The sequence below is a fragment of the Lygodium microphyllum genome, chromosome 26 (assembly GCF_053477565.2).
Source record: "Lygodium microphyllum isolate KBCC chromosome 26, Lygodium_microphyllum_v1.1.10, whole genome shotgun sequence".
NCBI classification, from domain to species: domain Eukaryota; kingdom Viridiplantae; phylum Streptophyta; class Polypodiopsida; order Schizaeales; family Lygodiaceae; genus Lygodium; species Lygodium microphyllum.
The window spans coordinates 96,630,381-96,649,200 of record NC_141160.1 but is presented as its reverse complement, the minus strand read 5'-3'; the positions used below and the strand labels follow the sequence as shown (position 1 = coordinate 96,649,200).

At 43.7% G+C, this 18,820-nt stretch overlaps 1 protein-coding gene across 3 annotated transcripts in view; it reads left to right on the top strand.

Moving 5' to 3' along the window:
- URE (urease) overlaps positions 1–18,820 on the top strand; it is a 186,188-nt gene that overhangs the window by 53,782 nt on the left and 113,586 nt on the right. For 2 of the 3 annotated variants that reach the window (XM_087668540.1, XM_087668541.1), the window contains 5 exons: positions 13,712–13,817; positions 14,112–14,254; positions 16,985–17,095; positions 17,784–17,947; positions 18,195–18,573. In XM_087668540.1, coding sequence (XP_087524666.1) covers positions 13,712–13,817; positions 14,112–14,254; positions 16,985–17,095; positions 17,784–17,947; positions 18,195–18,573 — 903 coding nt within the window. The remainder of the gene's footprint in view (positions 1–13,711; positions 13,818–14,111; positions 14,255–16,984; positions 17,096–17,783; positions 17,948–18,194; positions 18,574–18,820) is intronic. The other variant, XM_087668542.1, reaches the window with a different exon arrangement.

Below are 18,820 nucleotides of genomic sequence, written 5' to 3'. Positions count from 1 at the left end.
AGGTTTAAGGGTTGTACCTTGTACTTTCAGTTTACACTCTTTCAGTTTATTCCATTGGGTGTCCTGCTTCACTCTCTTTTGTCTACCGGTTTTCTGTGTTGAGCTTCGATCCTCTCCTTCCTCACATTTGGTATCAGAGCATTGGCTCTGTTTAGCCGAGGCTTAGTTCTGCTCAGCCTCTAGGAGCTTCTGGCTCTTTCAGCACGACCTGCAGCAGCTTGACCAGTGCCCCAACAGTAGGCTTTGTCGCTGATTGCATTGGCAATTTAGTGGTCTGAAATCGGTCTATGACTCACATAAAGCGGTAGTTCCTTCAATTAACCCTTGGTCTTACACACACACACACACACACATAAGCAGAGATCTCACTCCCTCGCTCAACACCAGATTGGCCCCGAAGACCGGCACCCCTCTCGGTATTACAAAAATGATAATGTTCCAAAATACATAACCTGTGAACAGTTAGTTTTTATCTCTTCTGAGTGAATCCCAGCTGCATAAGAACAGTACAACATGTCCAGATCTACATCCCTTTTAGGAAAGCATTTTCTGTGACCAAAACTCAATGATTCCTATGCAGAATTGTAGTCTGCAGATATTTGAATTCACTGTTCTTACTGTCTAACACACTGTTCTTACTGTTTAGCATGTGACCAAAACTCAATGATTCGTGTGTAGAATTACAATCTGCAGATCTCTGAATTCACTCTTCTTATTGTTCAGCATGTGAACAAAACTCAATGATTCGTGTGCAGAATTACAGTCAAAACACAGAATTGTACCTTTGATGGAATCAGCCCATCATGGAAGCATTTCCTTTGAGAATAGAGAGAGAGTTGATTAGAGGGAGCAAGCTCTACCTCCGTACTTGAGTCAGAGACATAGAAGTACTCTCCATGGCTGATTTTCTTGCAGCAATTTATCCTCAGCTTCTCAAAACTTCATTCTTCCATCTGCCCCTTATGTCTATTACGTTTTTTTTAAAATGCTCTCTCTCTCTCTCTCTCTCTCTCTCTCTCTCTCTCTCTCTCTCTCTCTCTCTCGGGAATTCGTGCCACATGGCATACATGTAACAATTTTCCCGTTTAAACCTTCTCGTCTAAAATTCTCCATGATCGGTGCAAAATTTAACCTCGGCACAAACCAGAGAATTAATCCTTCTGCAAAAACGAAGATAATGACGTGAACAGATTTTGAGGTCCAAAAATAATAACTCCCTAAATTTTAGGGATGGTGACCCCTGCATTCCTCAAGTTGTTCTGAGCAACTTTTATCATTGTGACCACATCAAAAAGTGTAATGTGGCTCAGTTACGGTGACTTTTATTCCGTGAGCATTCTCACATGTGCATCTTCTGTCTTGGCCAGGCTTATTGTCCTCGTGCACCATCTCCAGTGGCTAAGCACACAGTCCCAAACCACTGGCATTCTATTCTTCAGTGCCCATTCAATATGGAACCGGTCCTAAGGCTCAAACAAACCATTAGTCCAATTTGTTCCAATGGATGCCTCTTTTGGCCATGCAAAGAATCAAGATCCCTGCTTATTCCAAGAGAACTCTAGGGGTAAGAAGCAACATTAACAAAAGAAAAGAAAAATAAAATATTGATATAAGTAAATAAGACAAGCAATTGTAAAAAGTATCACCACCTGGTGACATATCCCCCTCTTGATAGAAGCAAGTGACCTCGATTGCATGCCACACATGCTAACGGATGACACAGGGCGATAACAAGATTCTCCATGTTATTAGTGCCATCGCATGTATCACTTGCTAATAGATGATACGGGGCGATGGTAGGAGTTTCCCCACTACCATTTATGTCATTGCAAGTTCAAGTCTTACATAGGTGGAGGATTACATCCTGTATCCAACTATGATTACTAGGAGCCTTTCTAATATACATGTTTGAATACTCGAGAAAATATATTGGCTTTATATGCTCATGACATGACTTTCTACTTGGTTTTGATGTATGCAAGCACAAGGGCTTGCTTAAGCAAGGGATCAACTTGTCTCTTTGAAGCAAGGGACCTACTTGTTCCATGCAAAGGATTTAAGGAGAGGACTTAGGCTTGGGCCTTAAGCAAAGGCTCTACATTTTTCTATATAGAGAAAATGAAAGAGAAAGAGACTTGATTATTTACAAAGACCGCAATGTATATGGAGTATGCTATTGTTTTGAATGCACGAAGAGATTGTTTATGCTAAAAATGATACGTATTGATAAATTTTTCCAATGGGGTTGCTCATATTATTTTCTTATGTTTTTAAATGTTTTGTCAGCTATATGACATTTGTTTTATCACAAAGACAATCCTCTAAACATTAGTTAGTAAGTGACTAGTTTTCACTCTAAGGCTTCTAGATTACTCTCGATTTCCACACAAATTTTGATGGATTTTTTATCTTAAAGGATTTTCCATACTTATTTATGCTTATTTCATAGAGATGATGTAGGTTGAAATTGATTTGTAAAGGTAGTTTACTTGCTCTTCAGTAGTTGTTTATGCTCATAAGATAGCTAGAATACTTGGGACAACTTACATAACATTCATATACCTTTGGGAGTGCTAAAATATCATTTTTACATAAGCTTTATATTGGTTTGAAGCATCTGTAGAGGTGAGTCAAACCATGAAGATCCCTTGGCCCATGAGGACTGTCTCCACGATCTGTGTTGTGCCAATGCGCAACGTGGAGTGGAGCCAAAGTCCCGCAACTGGGCCCTTGATGGGGAGTGTCTAACGACCTGACCAAAGAGAGGATGATGCGCAAGGTGTTTAACTGGGGGGCACTCATGGAATGAGCCAGCGTCTAACTAGAGGTTTCCATTGCGCGTCTCTGTTGAAAACCTACCTATCACGTTGCAGTGCTACCCGGGGGGACCCGGCGAAGGCGACGGGCAGGGCAAGTGCGGGCGTGAGGGAGTAGTCGGGGGGCGGGGGTAGCAGGTGATGCGACGGCATGAGTTTTGTGAAAGGGCGATGGAAGGATGGTTGAACTGTTAGCAGATATTAGTCAGCTCATGGTGTGAGTCTGTGTGCAGAGGCTGGGCATTTTATGTAGCATTTTATGCAGTATTTTATGGCACATTTTTGTCGCCATTTATGATGTATTTGTAGCATTTATTGCTGGCCGACCAGCATTAAATGCTGGCCGACCTGCATTTTATGCTCCCCACTTTTGTGGCTATTTATAGGGCTCCTCCTCCACAGTCTTTGGTACTTTAGCCATCAGTGGAGATCCTTCTGGGAGAGAGGAGCCGGTGCTGAGGAGCCCACGCAGCCAGTGACTCACCGTTGTATGCTGCTGTCTCGTGTTCGATATGGATTCTATTTCCCGAGCATACATCTGAGTTCTCATCTGTCTACTGTGTTCATTCTTTCTTCTGTCTTGTGTTTCAGCATTTATTTCAGCATATTCTTCACGCTTCCATTGCTGCACCACTTCTGACATGGTATCAGATTTCAGGCTGCAACCTATTTGTGCTGTGTTTTCTTGTTGATTTCAGGATTTACACCCTTTTTGCTGATCAGCCAGCTGTCCTTCTTGCTGGCGACTGCTGATTTGCTGCTGGCGACAGTGTTTCAGCATTTGCGTTTTGCGTTTTTCTGGACAGATTTGCGTTTACTGCTGTTCCCCTCTTTGCTGCCCGTGTTTCCTTCATCAACCTGCTGGCAACAGTCTTTAGACTCTGTTTCTTCAGTTTGCAGCCTGTGTTTTGCTGTTTACAGCATTATTTTTGACTGTTTTTTTGATTATTCAGGCCGTTTTTGCTGTTTTTGGCAGTTTTTGACTGTTTTTTTGACTTTCTGCAGCAGCTTTTGGCTTATTTTGGTCAGCCTTTGGGTTATATTGCATGTGAACTCACTATTTTTGGTGTTTTTTGGTTGCGTTTTGGCTGTGCTCACTCTCCAAACGACCTTCTTTTCTTCTACTTCTCTTTTCTACCTCCTCCAGATGGCCCCTCCGTGCACCTCAAGTGAAGATAAGTTACATGGACCTGATTACCTCACATGGAGTGCTGTCATGAAAGCTTGGTTTGTGCAGAAGCGGCTATGGTACATCGTCTGTGGAGCTCTTGCTCGACCTCTCCGTCCTTTTCCTCTTCCTGAAGACTTTGATGAGGACAACCATGAGGAAGCGGTGCTCACATGGGACTCGGACGATGCCCGTGCTTACTCGGCGTTGCTTCGGTGTATTTCTAAAGCGGTCTTACCGGCGGTTACCTCCTGTAGGATATCTCCTGAAGTATGGCAGAAGTTGCAGCAGATGTACGAGGCACCTTCCACCATGCGGGCCGTCACACTTTATGGCCAGCTCCAGCAGATGAAGTTTGAGCCGAAAGATACTATTCAGTCTTTTCTTCTTCGTGTTACGCAGGTACAGGACCAGCTTCGGCACATGCAATCTGCTCTTCCCGAGGTGCATCTTGTCGGGACGGTCCTCTACAAGCTCCCCCCGGAGTTTGATGGAGTGGCCAATGCTTTGCGGGCGCAGACATCATCGTCTCCTGTCAGTTTTACACATATGACCTCGATGCTTCTTGAGCATGAGGCATCCTTGAGATTACAGGGGCGGCTTCCGGCACATTATGGAGGTGAGGCTTATGTAGCTTCAGAGAGGGGTGACGGGAAGAAGAAGTCGAAGGCCCAGTGTTACCACTGTGGCAAGAAGGGACATTTGCGGAAGGACTGCAAGAAGTTAGCGGCTTCCAGGAAGAAGGAGCAGAAGACGAAGCGAGATGCTGACTCTACCGATGAGTTCTCTCCTTCATCAGCCTCCGACTCCGACCCTCCGACCCAGGAGAAGTCCAAGGCGCGGAAGGGATCCTCTTCTTCGGATCGCGGGAAGGGCTTCGTGGCCCCTTCCTCGGCTGCTTTCTAGTGGTGGTGATGCGGTCATCCCTCACGACTCCTCGGTGCCAGAGAGGGAGTGTGAGCGGGTGTTGGTGGGGCTGCCGTGCCTCATCTATATTTTGATACAGGTGCACAGGATCCAGAGAGGGATGTCCCTGCCGCATCGACGGTATCTGGCAGTGAAATCCTAGAGACTGGTGTTGATTTCTGGGTTCATGATGAGCTGTTCTTCTTGACAGAGAGCGAGAGGCTTTCGTCTGGAGCTCACATGAGGGGACACTTTGGTGGTTTGGCCAAAGGCGGGAACTCCATGGTCACATGTTCAGAGACATGTTTGGCAGATTGGCTTTGTATGTCCTGAGTGACATAGGTGACATTACACAGAGAGCTGCTATGAGTCTTCTCTATTTTCAGGTGTTGTTGGTACGATCGACATCGACATCAAATACTCTCCGAGGCTTCTTGGTGGTGGGCTGGCCACTCACCGCTTGGACATCCATGGTCCTTCTGGTGTTTATTTGTTGTGTAGTTTATGATTCTCCATCATTGTACTATTTCATTGTATCCGATCACACATGATCTGAGAGAGGGTGTTAGCAGATATTAGTCAGCTCATGGTGTGAGTCTGTGTGCAGAGGCTGGGCATTTTATGTAGCATTTTATGCAGTATTTTATGGCACATTTTTGTCGCCATTTATGATGTATTTGTAGCATTTATTGCTGGCCGACCAGCATTAAATGCTGGCCGACCTGCATTTTATGCTCCCCACTTTTGTGGCTATTTATAGGGCTCCTCCTCCACAGTCTTTGGTACTTTAGCCATCAGTGGAGATCCTTCTGGGAGAGAGGAGCCGGTGCTGAGGAGCCCACGCAGCCAGTGACTCACCGTTGTATGCTGCTGTCTCGTGTTCGATATGGATTCTATTTCCCGAGCATACATCTGAGTTCTCATCTGTCTACTGTGTTCATTCTTTCTTCTGTCTTGTGTTTCAGCATTTATTTCAGCATATTCTTCACGCTTCCATTGCTGCACCACTTCTGACATGAACAAGATCCCATTCAAATACAAGGTCTTTCTTTGGAGAGTGATCATTGGTGGGCTTGCCATTTCTTCAAGCCTTTCTAAGTGGTGAATCTCAAATGGCAACCGCTTTTTTTGTAGGAGTGTGGAATCTTTTCATCAAAGATTTATTTTCCGCCCTTTGGCTAGAAAAATTTGGGCTCTTTTAATAGATATTTGGCAAGCGATTGTTGCTCTATCATTGTGCCCTTATGATTGGTCTTTTGCTAGGGCTAAATATCTCACCCCAGTGTAGTAGCTCCTTGGCATATGACAATAACTTCTACTTCCTTGCTGTGACTTTTTGTCTTTCATGTCAACTGACTTTTGTATGGCTTCTGTGATTCGATATAATATAAATTACCCATTATGAGAGAGAGAGAGAGGTATTTATTGTTGTTTTCATTAGTCACTCACCCGATGCTTTCTTTGTTGGATAAGTTGGCCAATCAAGGTGAGATTGTTGGTTTATCTCTTCCTAGTGGGGCCCAACTTGTGGGTCAATCTTTGGCAGATGATTTCTTCTAACCCCACATGATCACATCTTGGCAGGTGATGTTACGTTTTGTAGTTGGGCGCCCTCCTGATTTTCGTAAGGAGGAGAATTTCCTGCTAGGTGAAGTACTAGCTTTCTCCGGCTTCCTCTAGGTTGTTGGATTGGCTTGATAAAAATCTGCTGTGAGACCGTTCAATCGGATGGCTCGTTTGGGGTTACAGACAATACTGGATGGCGTCATTTCTAGGCAGACTCGTCTTTATTCCTTTCGGCGTATTCGTCAGCACTTTGGGGTGCCTAGAGGATATCATGATATTTGGACGGCCATACAGGAGAGACTTTTGAGCTACTATCCTTTTCCTGCATTACAACTATATTCTCCCTCGCGTTTTTGGATGTTTGTGATTTCTAATGATTTCGAGAAAAGGTCAGCTAATCAGATATATCATCAGATGGTGGAGGCCAAGAGATGGATCACGGGCAAGGCTAATCAAGTATGGCATATTCAGGATAGCAAAAAGAAGTGGCATGATAGATTCATTCATCTCTAGAAATCTAAGGTTCCGTATCAGGGAAAAGTGTTTATGTGGAGGCTACTTATTGGGGCTCTTCCTATTGGGAATGTGCTGCGTGCTTGCAAGATCTCTGTTGGTCGATGTGTATTCTGTACTGCATACAATGCTTCATCTTTTTGTCTCTTGCCCTGTTGCAAGACAGATTTGGAGTTTTGTTTTCCGTGTGTGGTATTTGTTGACTCAGCACCGGATATCAGCTCGTTCATGGATTATGGGGAAGATGACCTCCATGACCTCTTTGTGTTCAGATTATTCCTGCCTTTTCCATTTCCTCGGATGGACAGCCTCGTGGCATATTTGGTGTACTCGGAATGCCTTCATTTTTGATTCAGTATCTGGCATTCATGGTCATGTGGCCCAAATTCGTGGCTTAGTGTTGTGGCAAATCTCCTCTATGGTGTCTGCTAATCTGGTTCTTCCTGACATTGTTGCTCCCTAGCTGGATACTGTTCGCTCCACACCAGTTGTTCTTTCAGTGTGACATTTCTGTGCTAGAGTCTGTGTAGACTTTCCTTCATGTCTGTTATTTTCAATGCTGACCTGATGGTCTGATGTAAATATTTACTACTTGATTCAAATATGTTCACGAAAAAAAAGAGAGAGAGGTATTTATGTCTCCAAAGGCCAAAATGGCCTATCACACAAAGAAATGAGCATTGTTTCGATTGGAGAACAACAATGAAAATGAAAGCGATTAACTATGACTACTGCAAGTATAAGCTACCATCATGTACAAAATGATCTTTGGATGATTGTTCAACTAACTTGTAGGATCCTACCCTGATCAATATGACTCTAGAAACAATGTACCCTCCTCGAGGCAAGAATATTTGTCATGGAGTGGTTCAAGTCATTGTCTTTGATGGTGAGCAATGATGGCTCGAGTTTGCTGGAGGTAATGATGCTGGGTGTGATGATGGGATAGTGACTGCTTCACCGCTTCACTCTACGGACTGTGGCTTCCTGGTCTGCTGTGATTCCTCTGACTCGTGGATAGTGTATTGGAGCTATGTAGTGGTAGTATTTGTAATAGTACCATGTAGTGAACTAGGTGTGGATCTAGTAGTAGTAAAAAACTCTGTATGAACCTGTTGGCTTGTTGAATTAGCCTTTATTTTTGTGTTGCTCCTTGATAAGTTCTTTCTCTATGCTTGGGTCTCCAATTAGAATAGTCCTAGGCATCTCTAGTCCTTGTACTCCATCACCCTGTGGAGACAAGGTGGCTTGACGACCGAAATCCATCACTGGTCTAGCAAACCAGTCAAACATCCTCTCAAGAGTTGAGGAAGACATAGACTATGATGGCTGACTGATGGCAGTGGAAGTGTGAGATCTTCACTACCCCTAATTATTTTGGTTGCCGTCACCTTGTCTCCATTGTGGGTGTGCTACTTTATGACTATGGGGCAAGGGTCTGAGTGGGGGTTTCTTGTGTTGTGTGCCTTTTTTCTTTGAACAATGAAATGGCCAACCTTTTAACAATGCTGGTGGCACCAAATTTTCTTGGGTATATTCTACCGTCTGACTTTGAGTTGTGATTGGGTGTTTCCTTGCGACTCAGTTGACTTCTATTCTTGATTTTGGTTTCTATCTTTCTTGCCCTTTCCTTTCTTTCCCTTTCAAGAAGTGGAAACAAGGGCCCCCTCTAAAGATGTGAGAGGAGGTTCCTTATGCAATTGGTGAGCATGGTTGGCCATAAGATCGCTTGTACAAAATTGAAGCATCTATGTGGTAAGTTATTAAGAAACAGTGTGACTTGGTCATTAGAGGACTTAGAAAGTCTTGTAGTTACAAACTCAACTAGTAAACACTCACGGCTTGCTATTTGGTCTTTCGCGAGCTCCTGCACTTGTGTTGTCATCCATTCCCCAATGTGAGAAGTTGGAAGGAAGAAGGCGTAGTTTGGCCCATCCGGTGGGGCTAGTAAATGGGCCTTCCTACCTTGGGACATGTTGACCACAAAGATTCCTAGTTCCAAAGGAAGTAGAAACTCCACTTGGCCCACAACTCCCATGTAGGACCAAGGGCCATTGCAGAAGGACTTGTGTGGGAGAAGTTACGCCATTTGGGGGAAAGTGTAGCGTGCTACTCAGGCAATTGTGCTAGTGGCTGGAGGGGGGGAGGTACGAATGTTGAGGAGGAGAAGAGATAGGAGTGTGAGGCTTGTCGCCCCCTATGGGAAGAGATAGTGGATTGGGGGGGTTTTGAGAAAAGTGGCCTATGGGGCGGGGGGTGGCGGGGGGAGGTCTGTGGTGGGGGTGGGGGTTGGTGGTGAACTGACTTGGGAGGTTGGGGTGGGGGGATAGGATGTTGTGTCAAGTCAGGAGGTGGGGTGAGGGTAGTTGAGGGGGAGGGTGTGTAGAGGGTGGTGGTGTGGGCTGAACTTGATGGATGGGTGGGGTAGAGGGGTGTCTCTGTTTCGGCGGAGGGGGGTGTAGTAGGTGCTTGGGGACTCTGGCGGGGGGACTGCCTTTTGACCTCCTACTCCTCTGTTGCAGGCATTGTGTTTGAGGGTCCGTCATTTGAGGTCCATCCTACCTCTGCTGTCACCGTTGAACCCTCATGAAGCCATCATGAATCGCTTGTGGGGCTGTGTGCTAAGATACCTTAGCCCTAAACCGAGTACAGTTAGAGGCTTGATGCTCGAAACCATGGCATTGCAGGCACTGACCAGGCTGCCATGTCACAATAATGTGCTGTCTAAAGGTGTGCCGTCCCAACCTCAATCTCTAAGAACTTGGGAATTTTCTTGGTGTCTTAATCCCACCCATACCTTGGGAACACTTGCAGTCATCATTGCATCAGCAAACGAGGGGGGAAGGACAATATCAGATAGATGCCCAAAGTCCTTTACTAGTTTCGCGGTACTTGACTGGCAATCTGGGGAAGAGAGGGGTAACAGGGTATTGAGGGAATCTTTTGTGGAAAAAAAGGCCTGGACCACTGATCCACTGCACCACAAGACTAGATAAATAACCCTCTTTGCAGAGAGGATCGGAGAGCTATCAATCAGCTCCTATGCCACCTCTGAAGAAGAGAGTTGTACCATGACGGCGCCCTATGGCCCCTACCCCATCAGCACCACCTCTGCTATCTGCGAGGTGCTAATGTGTAGGGTGAAATGAAGCTAGTCATGAAGCCGTGCCCTTGACGGAGAATGTCCTACGATCTGTCCAAAGATTGTGGTCTCCTCCAGATCCTTTTTTGTGGCGCAGATGGACAAGAGCTGTTTCTCAGTGAGAGTGATGTGCAAGACATTTGACTGGGGGGCATCCGAAGAGTGCTTTTGCATCAGACCAGAGGTTTCCGTTGTGAATCTTTACTGAGGACCTTTCAAGAGTGTTGTTGTACCACCGAGGTGAATGCTGCTGCAGAGGGAGGGAGCAGCTTATATAAACCTTGTATTCAGCCAATAGGAGGGAGCTGACGGAGAAGGTGGTTGGGTGCGGATAAGACAATGATGGTGGGGCCGGGAAGAAATTCAAGTGGGATAGGCCTGAGAATGAGGCACCCATGCCAGAGGAGGCACCTATGAGTACTGCCTTCCAGTGATCAGGTGGGACCGGTAAGGGGGCAGAGACAGGGTAATTTGCACAAAGTAGTGCACTGCTGGGTGATTGAGTGGCGCAGTGGAGAGTGCCAGTGGGCTTGTGCAGGCAGTGCAGGGGATGGTAGAGGGGCACTAGAGGGTACTCATGGCCAGGGTATTGGACAGAATGTTGAGCTAGCAGTAGACCGTGCAGTGCAGCGTTCTACTAGAGATAGACGCGCTCCTGATAGATTTCATCCCTCGATGCATTATATCTTGGTTACAGATGCAAGAGAGTCTTTCACTTATGATGAGGCTATGCGTAGGGGTGACAGTCACTCCTAGGAGAGGGCTATGCAGTCTGAGATAGACTCCTTGCATAAGAATGAGAATTGGGATTTGGTTTCCTTGCCTAGTGGTGGCAAGAAGGCTATGTCGTGCAAATGGATGTACAAGTTGAAGAGTACCCCTGGACACCCCAAGCCGACTTATAAGGCAAAACTCGTCGCTAAGGGTTTTAAAGACCATGAAGGGGAAGAACACCACATGCAACGTTGGGTGTCCAGGCGGATCAGGGGGAAGATGGATGCAGCCAGGCATGAACCAATCGGCCCACATGCAGTCGCATGCCTTTTCTTTAAAAAATTGGGGGGGGGGGGGGGGGGTTTTGAGGATGACGGGAGCATAGGCAGCGTGTCAGGGAGAGGCTTGGTGGTAGCAGCAGACGTGTGGAAGGGGTATTTTTGTGGCTGTTTAAAATGAGCTAAATAAGGTTTAATGTATACCACACCTATTTCAGCTCACAACTCCTCCTCCTCATGTTGCTTCTCCCATACCACAAATGGATCTGCAGGTGAAGTCATGCTCTTTCCCAACATGCGCAAATCGACATTGGCAAATAGCAAGTCATTTGCTTTCTATACACCTAAACAATTCCACTTTTTTGAAGCAATGTGTGAATAGCATAACTGCTCCAAACAAGAGGAGCTCACAGCAGAACTCAAAATACAAATAGCCAATGACTACAATTGAGGGCCATTGGATCCATAATCCTCCCACCATACGTCAGCCCCAACTTTACACCTCTCATCATGTGCATCTGCTTCCAATGACACAACTGGGGGGGAATCTAATTCTTGACCAAATCATAAAACACAGACCAAGCAATCTCACAACCCTCTCAAAGGCATGCAGCTAGGGACCAAGTAAGTATATAAAGTAATCTCTACACATACGCATAATGGTCTATGGATCTATAACCATCTTATCCAAGGATTTTTGCAACCACACAACATTTTCCATGGCAAAAAAAGCATGTAGGATGCAATAAAATTTACAAGTCTGGCAACAATTTTGTGCAAACTGTCAGTCAATGTTGCAAGGCTAACTTATTGATAAGATTCGAACTGAAAATGTTTACCAAAATTTGTAAATGCAAAGCTGCAGAAAGCAAGACATGAGCACTTGGATTGTCAATGCACCAATGCTAATAGCTGCTGGAGGGCTGCCAATCTCTACCTTCAAAGTGTAGAATGGTGGATCCCATATTGTCTTGCATTACATTCGAGTAGATCATAAGAAGCAACTCTAGGGAGATCAATCAAAAACTGACCCAAAGCTGCTTCATACAACCATCAACGACATTACATTCAAGAAATGAGGAGTTAAAACACAATGGCAATTTTCCCAAATGATGTTGAAAAAGGTGCACATGCTACACAGGATTGTAAATTCTAGACGAATTTGGTTAAAAAGGGCATACTCCTGCTAAACCACAATCTCCAACACCTCTGGTAAGAGGAAATCATCATACATAACATATGCATGATCCAGCCTGCTGCCTACTCCAAGTCCCCAAATACTGAGCAAAGTTGAAGGTGTAGTCATGATGCGAAGGACATAGTCAAGGCCATAGATCCTGTTTAAGGACTGTCCATGAAAGAGCATTCCAGTCATTACCTTGAGGTGTGGCCATGAGATCATGTCTAGATATAGACTGGGAAAGATCCACATACATGTTATATTAATGACAAGGAGGGAGATTGCGAGGATGATGATTATGTCATATGTGAGGCATCCTCCTACAGCTTAGACTTGAATATTGAGTGTACAGTGCGCACTCATTTTGAGTTTTGACATTTTGCATTTCTTAGTGCCTAGTCGTTACTCAGTTTGTATTGTTTCTTGTAGTCTTCAATTTGAGTACTTCTATTTAGTGTTTATTGTTGGACTTTAGTCTTCATGCCATATGGCATTTCTAAATTCTGAGTTCTCTGTCTGAAGTCACCATTTGGTATTGTTACTTCTTTTCAATTCGAGTATTCATTGTTCAGTTATCTTCCCCCTTTCATGGCTCATGTATTGTTTTGAAATTTTATATGACATTTTAATGAGGCTTTTGAGTTAAGGTATCATATTTGTTTAGTTTCTTTATAGAGTATCCCAATTATGTCAAGAAAACATATAATTTTTAGGTCCTAGTCCTGGTTCCTGTCCCCTGTCCCCTATTATCCCCATCCCCATCCCCATCCCCCTGTCCCCGTCCCCCATTCCCAGTCCCTGGTGACTATGCCATACCACTTAATTTAAGCTGCTTCCTTCCCCTTTTCTCCTACCATCCCATTTGGCTGCTACCAATTCACCACTCCACTTTCATTAGCTCCCACCTTGTGTGTTTCTCCTAAAGAGATCAGTCTTGGCAGCTCTAGCCTTTTGATCTCATTAGAGCTTTGCATGTTTCCATTCCATGGAGATAGATGAATGTTTCCTTCTTGACTCTGCTGGATAATGTAATAGTAGCAACGGACATAAGATGCGCCAGCATTACAATTGCATGCTTATCATCTAAGATGTGAGGGTTTCAAGACATATGAATTTGTCCTTGGGCAGCTGCACTCTAACTATAACGAGGAGTTCTCCTAAGCTGCAAAATATTTGGAACCTTAAATCAGAATATAATCTGGATGGTATTGGGTTATGAAGCAGCTGCAGCTTGTATATAAATCATTTTGTCCTCCTTTCCAATTGCATCTAATTCTGGACTTCCCTTGCATCTTTAGGCATTGGCCAATGTTTTATTCACACACAGTTTTTTACTATTCCACATTATGATTATCTGGATAGTTGGAAACCATACAGCAAGAGTTGAATGACAAGCTACTAATGGTTTGAGTTGTTTTGTCATTGGAGGTTGAAGGAACTTTTGCAGATGGCACAAAGCTTGTGACAATTCACCATCCAATCTCCAGAGAACATGGCGATCTTTCCTTAGCACTTCATGGATCATTTTTACCAAGTAATAGCAACCATAAGATTCCTTTTATTGCTGGTATTCATATATATTGGGGCTTTTTTGCTAGTTTAGGTGTATTTTTAGAAACTCTGTTGCAGGATATTGAAAATCCTTTCCTTGTGGTATACTGAAAGTACTGAAAAAGCTTTAAATTACATGGTTGCTGGGTCTTTTTCATTCGTCAAAAGAAGCCCTGTTCCAGGATATCTTCCACACACCGTTTCCTATATTCTTTTTTTTCTAGTTAACAAGAGGATGGTTAGATAGTTATTGCTTTCGGCTGTGTTGCTATTGCAGTTCCTAGTCTTGATGCTTTTCCTCAACTTCAAGAAGAATGCACGCCTGGAAATCTTGTAGTAAAAGAGGGAGAAATTATTTTAAATTGTCACCGTAAGGCTTGTACTCTTACTGTTTGCAACAAAGCGGACCGTCCTGTTCAGGTATAGCAATAAAGTCATGATTGTTGTGCATTGTGTTAAGTTTGTTGTCTATAATATGATCATTTGTTTTATATGCTGAAGGGGTGGATTTCTGATCTATGAAAAACTATTGAATTCATGGATGTGCATGTGTTTCCAGATGAGTATGTGAAACTAGCCTTCCTTTTAGGGTGTTGATTGACATGAATCGACTTAATTTACAGCAAGCAATAAATTCACAAATCTATGAAAAACTATTGAATTCATGGATGTGCATGTGTTTCCAGATGAGTATGTGAAACTAGCCTTCCTTTTAGGGTGTTGATATGCAAGACGAGCCAAGAAAGAAACAATTGCCACTAGTGGAGTGACGTGAATCATAATCACCAGCCCAATCAGAATCAGTGTAAGCATGTAACTGCAGTGGTCCCCCCTTGGCATAAAGCAATCCAAGAGATCTAGTACCCTGCAAGTAACGGAAGAAACGCTTAACAGCTTGCCAATGTGACATGTGTGGCTGATGCATATATCTGCTCAGGGCTGAAACTGCAAATAAGTAAATAAGACATCCAACTGCTGGAGCATATGTGTGTATATCAAACAAATCACTGTCATCATGTAATGACAGTTTAAGTCCAGGTTCCATGGGTGTACAAACTGGCCTGCAATCCTATAAGTCAAACTTCTCAAGAAGTTTACCAATGTATCTTGACTGTGATAACCCAATACCTCTAGTATCATGTATGAACTGAATGCCCAAGTAATAATGCAAAGACCCCAAGTCTGACATGTCAAAAATTTGCTGCAAATTTTGTTTAAATGCTGAAATCTGATCAGCATGTGTCCCTGTAAGCAAGAGATCATCAACATAAAGCAGAGGTGAGTCGGACTAGAAGATCCCTTGACCCATGAGAACTGCCTCCACGATCTGTGCTATGCCAACGCGCAGCGTGGAGTGAAGCCAATCCCAAAGTTGGGCCCTAGATAGGGAGTGTTATACGACCTGACCAAAGATTGCTGTTTCTTTTAGCTCCAGCTCTGTGGCACGGACGGCTAAGAGTTGTTCCTTACAAAGGATGATGCGCAAGGTGTTTGACTGGGGGGCACCCGCAGAATGCATTGGTGTCTGACCAAAGGTTTCCATTGCGCGTCCCTGCTGAGAACCTACCAATCACGTTGTTGTGCTACCGGGGGGGGGGGGGGGGGTTGCTGCAGATGAAGGGAGCAATTGGAGGGGGAGGGGCCAATGGCGAGGAGGGGAAGAAGCTGTTTTCTGACGGTGGGGGTGGTGTAGGATGCCACAGATGATTGGCTCATGATAGGCACAGTGCGGTGGTGGGTTTGCCGGACGGGGCCACAAGGCGGAGGAGGTGGGGGCAGCGCGGGGGAGCAGCGTGCCATGGGGTGCAGGTGCGCCACGGGGGGGGGGGGGGGGGGGGAGCTAGGCAGGGACAGCGTGCCACGGGGGCAGCAGGGTGGGGGAGAGCTGGCGCGATGGTGGGGAAGCAGCGCGATGGGCAGGAGCGGGTGTTCTTCGCTGGCGAGGTTCTTCATTCCATTAAGGCCTCTCTATTGGAAGAAGAAAAGAAGATAAAAAATGTGCATTTAGTTTATTGTCATGTAATGTTTATACCAACCATTTTCACATAGTCCTGGATTGCTCAATCTCTACTCTCCTTATCCAAAAGTGTATCATTCATATAAATTACAGAGATAGGCTGATTTGTGGGATCATAAGAAACCTACATAGGCTGAAAGACTACGGCATTTGGTGGTATATGTCACTGCACACCACTGAAAAGAGGCAACAAAGTGTCATAGGTATCTTGTGAGTGTACATCTATCTTTGGTACATGAAAGTAGAGGCTCAATAGCATCTTTCACAAAGACAATGTCACCATGCAATTGAAGACAAATGTAGATATGCTTTTCTCAGGACATGGGATGCTGGCAATTTCTTCTACTGTCAGCCAGACATGGTTTGGCATTATAGACCTCTTGATTGGCTATTCATTTAGGCCTTATGATAGACTTTCACTTTGTTTTTGTCATTTTTGCTCTGAGGTCACTTACATGGATCTTTTTGTGCTGCACCTTGGGATACTTTGTCTTGAATTCCATAACATTTGATCAGTTTAAAAAGCAAAAAGCTTTTAATGATTCTCGTTCTGTGGCTTTGGGCCAGTGCCCCCCCCCTCTCTCCCCGCTGAAAATGGTAGCAATGGACAGCTTCATTAGCCAGAATTTGGCAATTTGAAATCTTCAAGTGTGTTTTAATAGAAGTGAGGTTTTATTAGGGTAAGTGTGTTTATTTATGGACCAATTGGTATCATGGCATCTTTGGGGAGCAAGTATTGTAGAAGTTACGGGTGTAGTGGAGGGCTGGCAAGCTAGCTTGCGAAGATAGGTGGATTATTGATAGAATTTTATTCTGTGTGGAAAAAACAGCAGTGTCTTTTTGCTATCAGCTGTTAAAATTCAATTTATCTGTGTAGATCTGTTTGAAGATTTTCATACATAGAATATTCTGCTGTCGTTGAAGAGGGAGAAAAGCTCTAATTCAACTGTCATGCTACTTTAATTGTGGGGATGACTTATCAGCATGTGATTTCTATGTTTGATTATGAACATATATCCCAGTTTTGAAAGGAGAATCCATTCACTAAGTTTGGGAAATAATAAACAAAGGTTTTGCTGTGCATTTAATCCCAACTGATGTTATTTGAGGTCTCATGATATTGTGTCTTGCAGGTAGGGAGTCATTATCACTTTATTGAAACAAATCCGTACCTTGAGTTTGATAGAGAGAAGGCTTTAGGTATGCGCTTGAATATCCTTGCCGGCACTGCAGTCCGGTTTGAGGTACGAAGGCTTCTAACCATGGAGCACTGCCATTTCAAAAGGAAATATTGTATAGAAAAATGATGAGTTTTATCAACTTTTCTTTTTCCTGTGTGCAGTTCTACTGTTGATCCTTAGTGCTAGCTTTCTCATTCGGACCTTGTTTAATACAGTGGGAAAAACAAAACCTTGAAGCTATGAGCCTTTTTAGTCCTCAACCTCTGATTTGATCTATATGTTCCAAAGTCTCCCCTCTAGGCTCTGCAGACTAATTGGTGATTTGCAATCATAACTAAGCTCGGATCCTGACTTCAGGCTTGTGTCTAATTACTAGATACTACAATATTCTTCACTCTCTTTCCTGTACTGATAAAAAAATTCTCCCTAAGATTGGTTCCTCACCAACAAAGCATATGCTCTTGGTGTAAGAAAGTAAACCCAATTAATGTGAAAGTATGTGGTAATCTGGTATGTGACCACAAAGCAGAAAGGATCATCTCCTGAGGAATTGTATTACCTTCACCTATAAAAGGAGAACTAGTATTTTTAATCTTTGTTTGCCATGACATGGCCTTGGTAGTGATATATGTTTGTTTTTGTATGCATCAATAGACCTAAGATCAGAATTCACTTGTTTTTGCCAGAAGCTTGATTTGGAATACCCTGAACTCCAAAGAGAAGTTCTAACAAAACCATTTTGTTTTTCTAGCCAGGTGAGACCAAAAAGGTAACCTTGGTTGAAATTAGTGGAGAAAAAGTTATCAAAGGGGGCAATTGCCTTGCAAAAGGTATTGTGAGAGCCTTGAATGTTCCAAAAGTATTGGGCCGAATAAGGGAAAATAAGTTTGGACATGCTCCTCAAGAAGACGTTATGTATGTATCTCAGCTCATGGAAATCCTATCTATATTTTCTTTTTCTATCTCATGTGGATGCTTGTGTTTGACTCTAACTAATATTATACTCCACAATCAAAAGTTAGAGCACACAGGGCTGAAGGTGCATGCTTTTTCTTGATTGTTGAATTTAATCAAGTTTCCTTCTTTTTTATCCCTTTTTTTTTTTTGAGTATGCCTCTGTGTGGTCAGAATCTTTTCATCTCTCTAAGTTGGCCAGCCACAGCTTTGGTATCACAGGAACAGATGATCATGTGACCTCGAAGATTCCTCGTGAACTGTATGCAAACATTTATGGACCAACAACCGGTGATAGGGTGCGCCTAGGTGACACACAACTGTATGCTGAAGTGGAAATGGACTTCACTGTTTATGGGGATGAGTGCAAATTTGGAGGAGGAAAAGTATTGCGTGATGGAATGGGTCAAGGATGTGGATATGCAGCTGATAAAGCTCTTGACACTGTCATAACAAATGCTCTAGTTATTGACTACACAGGAATTTTTAAAGCAGACATTGGAATCAAGGGTAATCGCATATGTGGTATAGGGAAGGCAGGAAATCCACATGTCATGGATAAGGTGATACCTAAGATGACTATTGGGGTAAGTGTCTTTAGTTACATAAAGTCGATTTTATTCTTCTAACTATGATTTTTAAGCATCTACCAAATACTATTGACTGTTGGTGTAAGTATCTTTAGTTACAAAAAGTCGATTTTATTCTTTTGACTATGATTGTTTCGTATCTATCAAATAGTATTGAAGCCATGTCTCATCAAAATACTTCTTTTTCCCCATAGAAAAGAAATTTTTACTAATAACACTTCAGCAAAACCTTCTATGCGGTAAT